The 13,817-nt window shown below is 44.8% G+C and overlaps 1 protein-coding gene across 1 annotated transcript in view; it reads left to right on the top strand.

Moving 5' to 3' along the window:
• The window catches only part of atm (ATM serine/threonine kinase), a 28,621-nt gene extending 15,257 nt beyond the window's left edge, over positions 1 to 13,364 (top strand). Inside the window, exons 29-63 of the mRNA XM_083695049.1 lie at positions 1 to 156; positions 346 to 520; positions 654 to 812; positions 916 to 1,048; positions 1,196 to 1,291; positions 2,081 to 2,252; positions 2,429 to 2,570; positions 2,667 to 2,843; positions 2,979 to 3,156; positions 3,296 to 3,404; positions 3,509 to 3,667; positions 3,768 to 3,876; positions 3,978 to 4,066; positions 4,163 to 4,265; positions 4,351 to 4,499; positions 4,635 to 4,739; positions 4,851 to 4,970; positions 5,173 to 5,407; positions 5,578 to 5,742; positions 5,851 to 5,970; positions 6,107 to 6,324; positions 6,481 to 6,688; positions 6,967 to 7,092; positions 7,354 to 7,494; positions 7,688 to 7,826; positions 7,988 to 8,070; positions 8,226 to 8,366; positions 8,964 to 9,080; positions 9,527 to 9,676; positions 9,871 to 10,036; positions 10,185 to 10,271; positions 10,386 to 10,500; positions 12,174 to 12,237; positions 12,349 to 12,497; positions 12,744 to 13,364. The exon at positions 1 to 156 is cut by the window's left edge and continues 44 nt beyond it. Of these exons, the coding sequence (XP_083551175.1) occupies positions 1 to 156; positions 346 to 520; positions 654 to 812; positions 916 to 1,048; positions 1,196 to 1,291; positions 2,081 to 2,252; positions 2,429 to 2,570; positions 2,667 to 2,843; positions 2,979 to 3,156; positions 3,296 to 3,404; positions 3,509 to 3,667; positions 3,768 to 3,876; positions 3,978 to 4,066; positions 4,163 to 4,265; positions 4,351 to 4,499; positions 4,635 to 4,739; positions 4,851 to 4,970; positions 5,173 to 5,407; positions 5,578 to 5,742; positions 5,851 to 5,970; positions 6,107 to 6,324; positions 6,481 to 6,688; positions 6,967 to 7,092; positions 7,354 to 7,494; positions 7,688 to 7,826; positions 7,988 to 8,070; positions 8,226 to 8,366; positions 8,964 to 9,080; positions 9,527 to 9,676; positions 9,871 to 10,036; positions 10,185 to 10,271; positions 10,386 to 10,500; positions 12,174 to 12,237; positions 12,349 to 12,497; positions 12,744 to 12,927 (4,939 nt within the window). The 3' untranslated portion in view covers positions 12,928 to 13,364. The remainder of the gene's footprint in view (positions 157 to 345; positions 521 to 653; positions 813 to 915; positions 1,049 to 1,195; positions 1,292 to 2,080; positions 2,253 to 2,428; positions 2,571 to 2,666; positions 2,844 to 2,978; positions 3,157 to 3,295; positions 3,405 to 3,508; positions 3,668 to 3,767; positions 3,877 to 3,977; positions 4,067 to 4,162; positions 4,266 to 4,350; positions 4,500 to 4,634; positions 4,740 to 4,850; positions 4,971 to 5,172; positions 5,408 to 5,577; positions 5,743 to 5,850; positions 5,971 to 6,106; positions 6,325 to 6,480; positions 6,689 to 6,966; positions 7,093 to 7,353; positions 7,495 to 7,687; positions 7,827 to 7,987; positions 8,071 to 8,225; positions 8,367 to 8,963; positions 9,081 to 9,526; positions 9,677 to 9,870; positions 10,037 to 10,184; positions 10,272 to 10,385; positions 10,501 to 12,173; positions 12,238 to 12,348; positions 12,498 to 12,743) is intronic.
• Positions 13,365 to 13,817: the final 453 nt, after the last annotated feature.

Genomic DNA, 13,817 nt, shown 5'->3' with positions numbered 1-13,817 from the left:
TGAGACCACCAACGCCTATGAGAGGCACCGTATCCTGCTGATGTACCACCTGTTTGTCAGCCTGCTACTTAAGGAGGTGAAGGATGGCCTGGGGGGAGCCTGGGCCTTCGTCCTACGAGACATCATCTACACACTCATCCACCACATCAACAGCAGGTTGGCATGGACACATACACATACACACACACACACACGCACGCACGCACGCACACACACACACACACACACACACACACACACACACACACACACACACATACATACACACACACACACTCTTTGCTCGTTGCTCTAGTCATTTAGTCATTTTATGCCATGTATCAGTTTCCTGTTATCTATTCCTAGGCCTGCCCAGCTGGATGAGGTGTCCAGTCGCAGTTTCTCTTTGTGCTGTGACCTGCTGACCTCTGTGTGTCGCCAGGCTGTGCAGTTCTGTGACGACGCTCTGGAGAGCCACCTGCAGGTCATCATTGGTACTCTCACAGCACAGGTTACGGGCCAGCTTAACATCTCACAGCAGGTAAGACATGGCCACCTCAAATGGCTAACAGTTAAGACACAGGATCCTATGCCCAAAATATGTAGAACGCATTCATTTTCTCTCCATCATTCTCTCCCAGTATTTGTTATTTCTCTTGCTTTTTCTATCTCAGGTGCTCAGTTTGCTGAAGTTCCTGGTGATCGAGAATCAGGACAAACTGAAGTGTGCCATCCAGCGGTTGGAGCCTTTCCCAGACCGCCATGAGTTTAGAGAGCTGAGGGCAGTGCAGCACACACTCAAATACAGCACAGGGACCTTTACTCTCAGACAGGTAACACACACACGCACACTTTCACCCCTCACCTCTATAACTGAATCACACCTCCCCACACAATCGGCATGTCCCATGAGCCTCTCTGTCTCCTTCTCCACAGGAGATAGGTCACTTCCTGTCGGTAGTTTCCAGTGATTCCCTGCCTCTGACTAGGCTAGAGGGGCTGAAGGACCTGAGGAGACAGCTCCACTCCAACAAAGGCAACATCAGAAGGCTGCTAGGAGAGTGCCATGGTGAGAGAGAGAGAGAGAGAGAGAGAGAGAGAGAGAGAGAGAGAACGCAACAGAAAAGCAGCCAGCTGAGGACCTGAGGGATGACATTTAACCCTGTGTGTTTGAATGCCTTTTTACAATCTTGTCTCTCTTAACTCCTTATTAAAGTGGACCCTGCAGAGAGTGTGCTGGTGAAGCTAGTGCTCAACCTGCTACAGCTCTGTAAGCTAGCAGCCAACCACCCTGGGGGAAGAGACATTCTAGGTACAGTATGTATGTTAAACCTTACCTGCCTGTTGGCAATATTGTTTATTGTTTATTTCTTTATTTAACCAGGAAAAGCCCATTGAGACACAAAGTCTCTTTTGCAAGGCAGACCTGGCCAAGAAAGCTATAGCAGTCAATACAATATTACTAAATGTAAAACATACAATACAATCAGCACAACAACATGATCCGGCCTACAGAAAACATTTACACTCCCCCTGAGTTTTGCATCAGTTTTAAACTAATTTAGGGGCACTAGTACATCTAGGTGAAGCATACCTTGTAGACTATTCCATACCTCAGGTACACAATATGAAAAGGGGACTTGAAGTAGCAACCTTCTAGTAGACCTCGTCTGGTAACTGCTTGTGGTGAAGGAGAGCAGGCTACAGAGGTATAGGGGGAGTTTACCCAGAAGGGCTTTGTAAATTAACACATACTAATGTAGCTGTCTGCGTGTGTAAAATGGTGGGTGAGTGACTTGGCATTTGTAACAAAGTGCAAGGATGCATGATAAACTCCATGAGTCCAATATCTGTAACACAGAAGAGGCTGGATGTATGTACAATAAGTCACCATAATCAATTACAGAAAGAAAAATGGCTTGGGCAAGATTCTTTCTAGCTTCAAACAGACAGCAAGCCTTGTTACGAAAGTAAGAACCCAATTTCAGTTTAAGCTTCCTCACAAGGTTATCCATATGCATTTTGTAGGATAGCTTATTGTCGCTTATCAGCTGATATACCCTTTCTCTCATTAATGCTGTGTGTGACCGTGACTTTGCAGAGGCTGCTGGTAGCTGTCTGGGAGAGCTGGGGCCAGTAGATTTCTCCACTATCGCTCTGCTCCATGGGAAGGAGCAGCTCAACGCTCGAGCCTCGTCTCTCTTCTCCACCGTGGAGCCCCAGTGTCTCTTCATCATCCTCAGCTGCATGAACAACGCCCTTACACACCACTGGTACGTCATATACAGCATACCTAATGGGGAATGAGATTTCTCACTAAATCAACACTGACATAAGCCCAGTCAAGCAGTCACTGTATTCTCATACAGAAGTCCTCACTCAATGAGTGTGTTGGCTCTCTCTCTTCTCACATGTGGTTGTGGTTCCATGTGGTTGTGTGTCTTGTCAGTATTGAGGTGAGGCAAGCTGCGGCCCAGTGTCTGAAGAACATCCTGGCTACCCAGTCTGGAGCTGACTTCTGGGAGATGCACAAAGACAACCGGGACCCCATGCTGGCCTACCTGAACCCCTTCAGATCAGCCAAGAGGAGGGTGGGTCCCACATGACATTTGGCCTTATGTCCTTGTCCGGTGTATCTGTGTGTATGTGTTTTTGTGTAATTGTGTGTGTTTATTGATTATTTGTAGGTGGAGCGGGTGAGTGCGGAGGTGAGCTCGGAGGCCATGGAGAGGCTGGAAAGCCATGAGCTATGGGTACCTCAGGTTGGGGGCCATAAGGCCTGGTTGAAGACACTGTGCACAGCACTATTGGACAGTGGAGGGGTCAGGAATGAGGCTCTGCTACACTCACGTCCCCTATGTCTGGTGAGGACATAGCTATTATCTCTCCTCACCTGCAGTATAGCTACTGTTATAATGCTAATTGCTTTGTTCTGTCACAAATGTGAGATATAGTCAGCCTATCTTTGTCCTAACCCATGTATTGTGCCATGTGTTCAGGTGAGAACAGACTTCTGTCAGAAGGCTTTGCCCCTCATCATCCATGATATCCTGCTGGGGGATGTTGACAGCTCCTGGAGGAAGCTCCTCTCCACACACACCCAGGATTTCTTTACCCACTGCTCCAGGAGTGCCCAGGCCTCAAGTCGCTCCACCACTCCCCTCCCCACAGACTCTAGTGGGTAGAGCTCTATTAGGCCTTTTCTACTTAGGTCACCGCCCTTATTTGTATGACATAGCTGTATGTTTCCCATTTAATACTTGATTTTTCCATTAGGGGGGTCTTTACAATTACATTTTGTTGATTATATTTCCAGGAGAGACAGACATTGTCAGTCAGGGTCCATTGGATATGGCCTCTCTGCGTACAATGCTGTCTGTCATTGACTATCTGAGACAGCAACAGAGACCTCTGGATTCTGACAGGTTTGTCTATGCTTTTTGTCTCATACTGCATTGCACACCTGTTTTTAAATACTCTATGGCCTTTTATATGAGCATAGTGGTTAATGATGTTCATTGTGTTTCAGTAAGCAGTGTGGGACGGTGTGCCACTCTAACTTCTGGTTGGAACTGAATTACCTGGAGGTGGCCAGGGCAGCCCAGTCCTGCTCAGCCCACTTCACAGCTCTGCTCTATTCTGAGATCTATGTGGACAAGATCAAATCCAACATGGAGGAGAACCGTAGGTAAAGAGTGCTTCCACCTCTGTTCAAAGATATGTTGTTTATTAAACCTGTATCAGTGCAGTTGGCATAAATGATCTTCTCACAGTGCTCTACTTCTCAGGACTACATCCAGAACGTCACGTAGAATTGCGTTTGATGAGAGCAGTCAGAACTTCACAATTTCCATTATGACTGAGAAGAGTGTGGAAGACACAGGCATAAGTCTACAGGTAATGACATTCTCCTTTGTCGAAATTAATTTAGTCTCATGTCTTATATGAATTAGCCATTGTCACAGCTTGGTACTGTCATGTCTCTATCCATGGTGTAGGATCTACTGATTGAAGTGTATCGGAGTATTGGAGAGCCAGACAGTCTGTATGGGTGTGGAGGGGGGAAGATGACTAGCCCTCTTACCAGGTAACACAGTCCTTTGTGTAGGCCTACAGTATTGTTAGCTAAGTGTGCTCTAGACTAGCAGATTTTAATCTGTATTGTTTGTATCCATGTTTTTAGGATTCGGACATATGAGCATGAGGCCATGTGGGGAAAAGCTCTGACCTCATACGATCTCCACTCCAATCTTGCTGAGGTCACACGCCAAGTGGGCATAGTGGAGGTGAGCAGATATCAGGTTCTACTCATAACTTTGTCATCATGGTTAAGGACCCATAGCTAATGGTGTTTCTCCATTGGTCGTTTAGGGTCTGCGGAACTTTGGTCTGAGCAACATCCTGGCCACGTACCTGCGTGGTCTGGAGAGTGAGGGGGTGGAGTGGGGGGTGGAACTATGGGAGCTCAGGTTTCAGGCTGCATGGAGGAATATGCAGTGGGACTGTGACCTATCAGAAAGGTGAGTGGGAGGGACTATTTACTGTAAGACGGTATAATTAGACTATGGAGACTCCATAGATTTTTATGTTGGTATTGTTGTAGAACATGACAATATTCGGGTTATTGTTGTTGATGAACACCATTGTTGTTTCAGGAGTGAGAAATTGAACCCTGGCTTCAATGAGTCAGTGTTCTGCGCCCTACAGTCTTTGAGAGACAGAGAATTTTCCACATTCGATCAAACTCTTGCATATGCCAGGTAAACAATAATACAATAGTTTCACTCATGACAATTAACTACCGATATAACAGTTTTCTAACTTGGGTATTACCTGAAATGTGTGTGTGTGTGTGTGTGTGTGTGTTGTAGGGGTGCTGAGGTAGAGGAGCTGTGTAGAGGCAGTCTGGAGGCTGTGTCCTCACTCTACCCTGCTCTACGGAATCTCCAGAGCATCAGTGAGCTGGAGAGTGTCCGACAACTCTTCTACAGGTGACATAACCAACCATAACCTCCCAGGCAGCTTACACACAACACACCTCACTCATTAAGAATCTCTATGTGCCAATATATTTGAAATCCACTGTATAGGGTCCATACAATGTATATGGTTAAATACAGCACAGATCCACCAAGGCAGGGATCACATACACTGTTATCTAAGTTGTACGTGTGTGTGTGTTCTCCGTGGCAGCCCCCTGACAGATGCGGGCCTGTCGGAGGTGTGTGTCCAGTGGCAGCAGCACTCCCAGCTGCTGGTGGACAGTGACTTTGCGCTGGTGGAGCCCATCCTGGCCCTGCGCTCTGTGGCTCAGGAGACCCTCATCTCCCGGGAGACTGACCCTGACAGGAAGAAGTACCTCATCACTGCCCTCACCTCCCATCTCATGGAGCTGTGTCAGGTGGCCCGCCAAGCTGGAAACACACAGGTAGAACCCAAAAGTGTGTGTGTGTGTGTGTGTGTGTGTGTGTGTGTGTGTGTGTGTGTGTGTGTGTGTGTGTGTGTGGTTGGTATAGTAGACCTACTGTATATGTGACTGTCCTGGTCTCTCTCCAGTATGTGTGACTGAGTGTATGTGCCTGTGTGCCCTGTGCCCAGCTGGCAGAGAGGGCGGTGTTCCAGATGAAGCAGTATGGTGGAGGGGGCAGTGGCTCCACGGCATCGTCATGGCAGCTGGAGGAGGCGCAAGTGTTCTGGGCGAAGGGAGAGCAGGGTCTAGCTCTAGGCCTTCTGCGACAGATGATCCACACTCTGGAGGAGCAGGTTAGACACTCAGCACGTATATATGTGTCTACACATACTGATGATGCTATTCAGTCTGTCTGTGCTAATCATAACTACACTATGGTCATTCTTCTGTGTCCTGCTCAGGTGGACTTTAACCCTGCTCTGGTGCCAGTGTACGCTGAGTGTCTGAGGCTGTGTGGGAACTGGCTGGCTGAGACGTGCCTGGAGAGTCCTGGAGTCATTCTGGACAAGTATCTAGAGAGGGTATGGTTGAAAATCATAGGACTACATATTTTGTAGATGTACTATCTTCAGGTTCCACAATAGTGTGTGTGTGTACACTTTGTGCATGCGTGTGTACTGTATGTGTATGTGAATGTGCATGTGTGACCTCTTGCAGGCAGTGGAGGTGATCAAGGGCCATGCAGTGGGTTCAAATTCCAAGCTGCAGAGCCAGAGGACCCAGGCCTTCCTGTCTCTGGCCAGGTTCTCAGATGCCCAGTACCAGAGCATTGAGAACTACATGAAGTCCTCTGAGTTTGAGAACAAGCAGGCCTTGCTGGAGAAGGCCAAGGAGGAGGTGGGACTGATGAGGGAGCGCAAGGTTAGCACCAACAGGTCAGTGATGGCAACACAAGTGGGAAATCCCATTGTTGTGTGGTATTGACCTACTGTTTTAATGCAGATGCTCAGATCAACTGTGTGTGTGTGCGTGCGGGCAGTCATGCATGCGTGTGCTGATACACCAAAGCCTCATCCTCTTGGTGCTCTTAGGTACACAGTGAAGGTGCAACGGGAGTTGGAGCTGGATGAGAGGGCTCTGTCCAACCTGCAGGCCGATAAGAGGAGGTTCCTGTGTAAGGCTGTGGAGAACTACATCCAGTGTCTGGAGCAGGGAGAGGAGCATGACACATGGGTGTTCCGCCTAGCCTCGCTGTGGCTTGAAAACGCTGACATCAAGACTGTCAACGACATGATAAAGGTGAGACAATGACACACTCACCTTAAAGGAGCCACTTATACACCCTAACACATCTTGTCATGAACCTGTTTTTAACATTGTTTGCTTTTGAATCAGAGAGAAACGACAGATTGAGATGGTTTAGTGCATTTTAGAGCGGTATTATGTTGTATTGACTTGATTTAAATATGAAGAAATACTAATTCAAAAGGAAATCAGACATAACATGTTCATATAATGTAATTTTCTTTGACTTATGTTGGTACCCTTTTAGGATGAACTGTTGTGTTTGTCCTCAGGGTGGCGTGAAGAGGATCCCATCCTATAAGTTTCTGCCCCTCATGTACCAGCTGGCTGCACGCATGGGCACCAAGATGTCTGCTGTGGTGCCGGAGGATGTGGGCTTCCATGATGTTCTCAATGAGGTACTGTAGCACTGTCACTGTTAACTCAACAATTAGACATTAATTACACTCAGGGCCAAATTATGCTCATTCTATTTAAATATTCAGCACTTACTATCTCAAAAACGGTGTATCTGGTCAACGCCAACAAGGAGAGTATCTGGTGACTCTAAAGAAACAAAGTGGGTGTATTAAGTGGATTTCCTCTGTTCTTCTGATGGACCAGTTGCCTCTCAGAAAGAGACAATTTCTTCAATCATATTCACCTTCCTCTGTCTTCAGCTGATCTGTCGCTCGTCCCTGGAGCACCCTCACCACACACTCTTCATCATCCTGGCTCTGGTCAATGCCAACAAGGATGACAGCTTCTCCCGCGGCCGCCTGTCCAAGAGCGCCCCGCAGCAGCCCTCCCAACTGGACCTGGTAGGACTAACACCCCCTACGGGACCCCACTGAAAGGAGTGTGTGTGTGTGTGTGTGTGTGTATATGTGTGTGTATATGTGTGTGTGTGTGTGTGTGTGTGTGTGTGTGTGTGTGTGTGTGTGTGTGTGTGTGTGTGTGTGTGTGTGTGTGTGTGTGAGAGTCTGGTGAATGAGGATGTGTTTTCTCCTGCAGGAGCGCTCTGAGGTAGCCAAGAAGATCATTAACGTGATCAGGAAGAAGAGGGCCCAGATGATCAAAGACATAGAGCTTCTCTGTGATGCCTACATCACACTGGCCTACTTGGACGCCACTCGCCACAAGACAGAGAAGAGTGAGGAGCAATTGCACTGTCCTCATCACACAAAACACAACCACACTCTAGAGCTTCCACAGGGTTTTAGCACTGCCATTGTACTAATGTTGTTTTGTAACTGTATTAAATGCATCTGTGACATGCCTAATCAATGGTAATTACCTTGCGTTCCTCTGTAGAAGCCATCCCTATTCCATCTGATCAGCTCATCATGAAAATAAATGACCTGGATGATGTCATAATTCCTACAATGGAGGTCAAGGTAGAGAATGGATCTGTTCCTCAGTTTGAGCCCTCACAAAATAGTTTCCTTTATGCCTATTAAATTAGTGTCGCTTAAACTACTACATAATGCCATGGTGTGCTTTGAACAATTATATAGAAAGGTAATGTGTCCATATTTGTTTATCGAAACAGGTGGACCCCTCAGGTAACTATGACAATCTGGTGACCATCAAGTCCTTCAAGCCTCACTTTCACCTGGCCGGAGGGGTCAACCTCCCCAAGATCATCGACTGTGTCGGTTCAGACGGCAAGAGCAGACGACAGCTGGTCAAGGTGAGAGAATCTGTATTATCCCTAAAAATCATAGTGTACATGCGAGTATGCGTGTGTGTGTAATGTATGCTATTCAAAGGTAAATGCACTGCCTTTTGTAACAAAGCCATGCTTAGGAAAAGAGAGGACTTGAGGTTCTGTTTTGACCTCGATTTAATTCCTATGTGGAGTTGTTGTTAATTATTAATCATTTCTTTGTGTAGTATAACAAATCAATCACTCTCCCATGCTTTGTTCATTTGAGTGCATTCCAAAGGGTATTGTTACGTTTGTGTTTATTTGCTGGACCACTTGTCACTCCCAAGCTAATCATTCACATTCACAGTTGGAGAGTCAGGAGGAAATAATACAATAAGTCTGTTTCTCAACACCAGAGAATCACATAAATGCAAGATAAAACACCCATATCCAATAGGAATTACAACTATATTAATTGTATTATTAACTGGAATTTTCTGCGATTTGTCTTTTGGTCAGCTGACTTGACATAACTCTTAGCAATGGGAACACACCCTGTCACAAACTCTACAGAGGTTGGGTCATTTCTGGTGCAGAGTTTGTATGATGTTGGTGACCTTTGCCCTCTTGGTGGTCCAGGGCCAGGATGACCTGAGGCAGGATGCTGTCATGCAGCAAGTGTTCCACATGTGTTCCATGCTCCTGCAGCGCAACACAGAGACCCGCAAGAGGAAGCTCAACATCCGCCGCTACAAGGTCACTGTCTGTGTCTCATATGTGGCTGGTCATATTTATGAGTAGAAAGTTTGCAAATAATTTGTAAACTCACAACCTACATCCTACTTCAGGCACTGGCTACCCCCATCCAGAGACACCTCCACCAAAAGACAGACAGGACACAGTCACAAACTCATAGTCCACGTGCATGCACAGAACACTACAGAAAATCCCCCATGCCATTCCACTGCACAATAATTTATGGACAATAGCCAGATTCAAGAAGTTGGGCTGAGCAGTTGGCAAATATGTGTGTCAAATGTTTCTATATTTCTTTATCCATGTGTATTTTAATATGCGTATTATGCATTTTCTTATTGTAAGTGCCCATGTATTTCAGTATTGTGCTTTACTAAAGTAATGTAAAGAAATTGATCTGTTTGTACAGAGTCTTACTGATGTCAGCTTTCTCTGTTTCTGCCCAGGTGGTTCCCTTCTCCCAACGCAGTGGAGTGCTGGAGTGGTGCTCTGGCACTGTGCCTATCGGGGAGTTCCTGGTTGACCCCCAGAAGGGTGCCCACAAACGCTTTCAGCCCCAGGACTGGACCAACCTAGCTTGTCGTAAAAAGATGATTGTCAGTTCCACTATGGCTGGATTATTACTCCTGTGTTTATGTACTCCTATTCTGGTGGTGTACCCACTCCTGTACTTTTTGCTAAAATCCATATTTCATAAACTTAATGGGGGAAAAAACTATTCATTTGACACAAATAATGAAATAAGGCAATATTGCTATTGCTTGATATATTCTTGTTGTCTATTCTGTAGGAGTCTCAGAGGCTTGGCTTTGATGGGAAATCCCAGGCTTTCAGTGAGGTGTGTCAGAACTTTCGGCCCGTCTTCCGCTATTTCTGCATGGAGCGATTCCTGGACCCCGCGGTGTGGTTTGAGAAGCGGCTGGCCTACACCTGCAGTGTGGCTACTTCCTCCATCGGTACAACTAACCCTGCTCTCCACAACACACTCAGACAACAAACTTTCAACAAGGAAATAATCTGTTCTTAGTCACCACTTCTCTCTTTAGCTTTTAGTTTAATGGCACTAATAACTCCATCCATTGTTTTTGTGGTTGTTTCCCTCAGTGGGCTACATTGTTGGACTGGGTGATAGGCACATCCAGAACATCCTGATAGATGAGGAGACAGCTGAGCTGGTGCATATAGATTTGGGTAAGGGCACAAGGAAATAATCTGCTCTTAGTCACCACTTCTCTACTCTTTACATGGGCATTTTGGGTCAGGCATTTAACAGCTTGACATGTCTTTGTCCCTCTCTGTTCTCAGGTGTTGCTTTTGAACAGGGCAAGATTCTCCCCACCCCTGAGACTGTTCCCTTCAGACTGTCCAGAGATGTAGTTGATGGGATGGGCATAACAGGGGTAGAGGGGGTTTTCAGAAGGTAAGACACAGCACTTTCCCTAGAGAATTGAGACTTGCAGATCATTTTCTCAGACGATTGACTTACAGTGCCCTCCATAAGTATTGGAAAGAGGAAGCATTTTGCTCTATACTCCAACAGTTTGCTCTATACTCCAACAGAGATTTGAAATCAAACAATTACAATGGAGTCAATTCAATGGGTTTTCTTTTTAGATTAGGTTCACCATTTACAAGGTACAACATTTTTTAAATATGCTCCAGAATTATTGGAAAAAAATCATATAATGTACAAATAAAGTACTCATGTTTAGTATTTGGTTAACAATCCGTTGCATGTAATAACTGCCTGAAGTCTGTGACCCACTGACCCCACCAGACACTGGGTATCTTCTCTGGTGATACTCTGCCAGGCCTGTACTGCAGCCATCTTTAGTTTGTGTTTGTTTTGATTTGGTCTTTTTGCCTAAAATCTTATCATCAGGAAATGAATTGCATATTCAATTGGATTTAAATCTGAAGATTGACTTGGCCAGTCAAGGACCGCTTTTTGGCCCTGAAAAACTCCCTAGTTGCTATGGCAGTATGTTTGGGGCCATTGTCTTACTGTATTATAAAGCGCCATCCAATGAATTTTGAGGCATTTACTTGTACTCGAGCAGACAAGATGTTTCTGTACACTTCAGAATACTCAAAACCTTCCTCTTGTAGTCACCCTGGTACATGATAATATTATTCTTATATGTTCACAAGACCATTTTCCAGAGCGTTTTTTTCGGTGCATTTTAGCAAACTGTAACCTGACCATCCTTTTTGAGGATATATAGTGGTTTGCACCTTGCAGTGAAGCCTCTGTAGTTCGGCGGGTGATGTATTCTGTGGATGGGAGTCTCTGACACATTGATTCTCACTCCTGGAGAGTGTTCCTGATCTGTGGGACGGTTGTTTTGGGTTTTTTCTTAATTATGTTGAACATTCATCCACTGTAGAAGCCTTCCTTGGCCTACCAGCCGTTTACAATGGCTGAGCTCACCAGTGCTTTCTTTCTTTTTTAATGATGCTAAAAACTGTTGATTTGGGTAAGTCTAAGGTGTTGGCTATGTTTCTGATAGATTTTTCTAATATTTCAGCCACATAATGGCTTCCTTGACTTTCATTGATGTCTCTTTGGTCCTCATGTTGACAGACACCAATAGCAGACTCTAAATTCATTTCAGATATCACAAAGTCTATATACAGTGCCCTGCCTGAGTGATGGAACAGTGAAGCATGTTTTCTTCTTTTGGCTCTACACTCCAAAAGTTCAAACAAATTAAACAATTAATATGAAGTTCAAGCAAATCCAAAGCCTATAATCAATACTAGACATTGACAGCTCTTTTATGCCTGCACAAATGATGTGATGGAACATATCTAACTTACGAGAGATACCTGTCAAGCCAATTTTCTAATACTTTTGGTGTTCTGAAATAGGGGGACTATGTATAAAAAGGGTTGTAATTTCTAAATGAAGAAAAAGTAAAACATTGAATTAAATCTAATAATCTCTACTTCAACCTCATAGTAATTGTTTGATTTCAAATTCAAACTGTTGGAGTATAGAGCGAAAAGAAAACAAAATGCTTCCTCTTTCCAATACCTATGAAGGGCACTGTACATCAGGATAGTCTTGAAACCTGTTTCTGTACTGTTCAGATGCTGTGAGAAGACCATGGAGGTCATGAGGAGTTCTCAAGAGGCTTTGCTGACCATTGTTGAGGTACACACACATACAAAACATTTGATTCAGTGCCCCTGTGTATGTGTGTTCATTACTGTACATGTGCATCTTATAATTCCTATGATTCCTGTTTGCTGTGATGTACTGTAGGTGCTGCTGTACGACCCTCTGTTTGACTGGACCATGAACCCACTGAAGGCCTTCTACCTGCAGCAGCAGCATGATGAGCAGGCTGAGCTCAACGCCACACTCACCTCCATCCTACCAGGAGAAGACCTGGAGACCCACCGCAAATCCAGGTACTGATTCCCCCGACTCCACAACAGCACCAGGGTAGCACAGGGCCATGACATTATATCATTTGAATAACTACTGTTCTACTCAGATGGGCATACAATATTGTTGGCCTTCTGTATGGTAATGCATCATCTTTTGATATGATATGATGTATTGAACGACACCAAAGAAACATTTAGACATTTTCAACACAAACACATACACACACACATAATGAGTGCTCTGTGTGTCCTTTCCCCTCCTGTCAGTTGTGACAGCCAGAGCTTCAACAAGGTGGCGGAGCGTGTGCTGCTGCGGCTGCAGGAGAAGTTGAAGGGGGTGGAGGAGGGGACAGTGCTCAGCGTGGGGGGGCAGGTCAACCTCCTCATCCAACAAGCCATGGACCCCAACAACCTCAGCCGCCTCTACCACGGCTGGCAGGCCTGGGTCTAGGGCCAACACGCATGGGAGAGGGGAGAGGGGAGTCAGGGGGATGAAGAGTGGAGGGGCAAGTAAGCAAAGGCCAGCAAATGACATTTTATTGCTATTTGTGACATTAGGTGATCAAGTGTCATCAGTGAAGTTGTCCAAAGCCTATAATCCTCTCTATCTATGCCATGTACTGCTAATAATAAATGTTTACCTTTCACTTTATGTACTTTAGTTTGAATGCATTCAGCAGTTCATTTTGTTTGTTTGTTTTCATGGAAGGGCATTGAATGCGTGTGTAAGGTTTTATTATGTTTGTCAATTCTTTTGAAAAACAGATCCATGAAATGTCGATGATTATAGCTTTCAGCAATTTTGAAGATACAATTTTGTTTGCTCTTGAACATGTTCATTGTATCATAAGCTGATAGTTATTTGAAATATGTAAAATAATAAAGATAGTATTGATTTTAGTTTGTATACTGTCATTGTTGGTTGAACTGAATTATGGAGTACACAATATACCACATACTCATTCACAAATTCATTTCAGATATCATAAAAGATATATAAAATGCCCTGCCTAAGTAATGGGAGAGTGAAGCATTGTTTCTTCTTTTGGCTCTACACTCCAAAAGTTTGGATTTTAAATCAAACAATTAATGAGGTTAAAGCAAATCCAGAGCCTAGAATCAATACTACACATTGACAGCTCTTTTAATGCTCTTTTATGCTCTTTTAACACACCTGACCTACCAGAAACACTTATCAAGCCAATTGTCCCATTACTTTTGGGTATCTTAAAATAGGGGGACTATGCATAAAAAGTGTTGTAATTTCTGAATGGTGAAACCAATATGTACACAAATACTATGATATAAAAGCTGAGAATCTCTACTAATCTCATAGTAATT

Source organism: Argentina silus (genome assembly GCF_951799395.1).
Source record: "Argentina silus genome assembly, chromosome: X".
In the NCBI taxonomy this organism is placed as follows: domain Eukaryota; kingdom Metazoa; phylum Chordata; class Actinopteri; order Argentiniformes; family Argentinidae; genus Argentina; species Argentina silus.
Note: the sequence above shows the minus strand (reverse complement) of the source record. Positions and strands in the feature narration are given on the sequence as shown.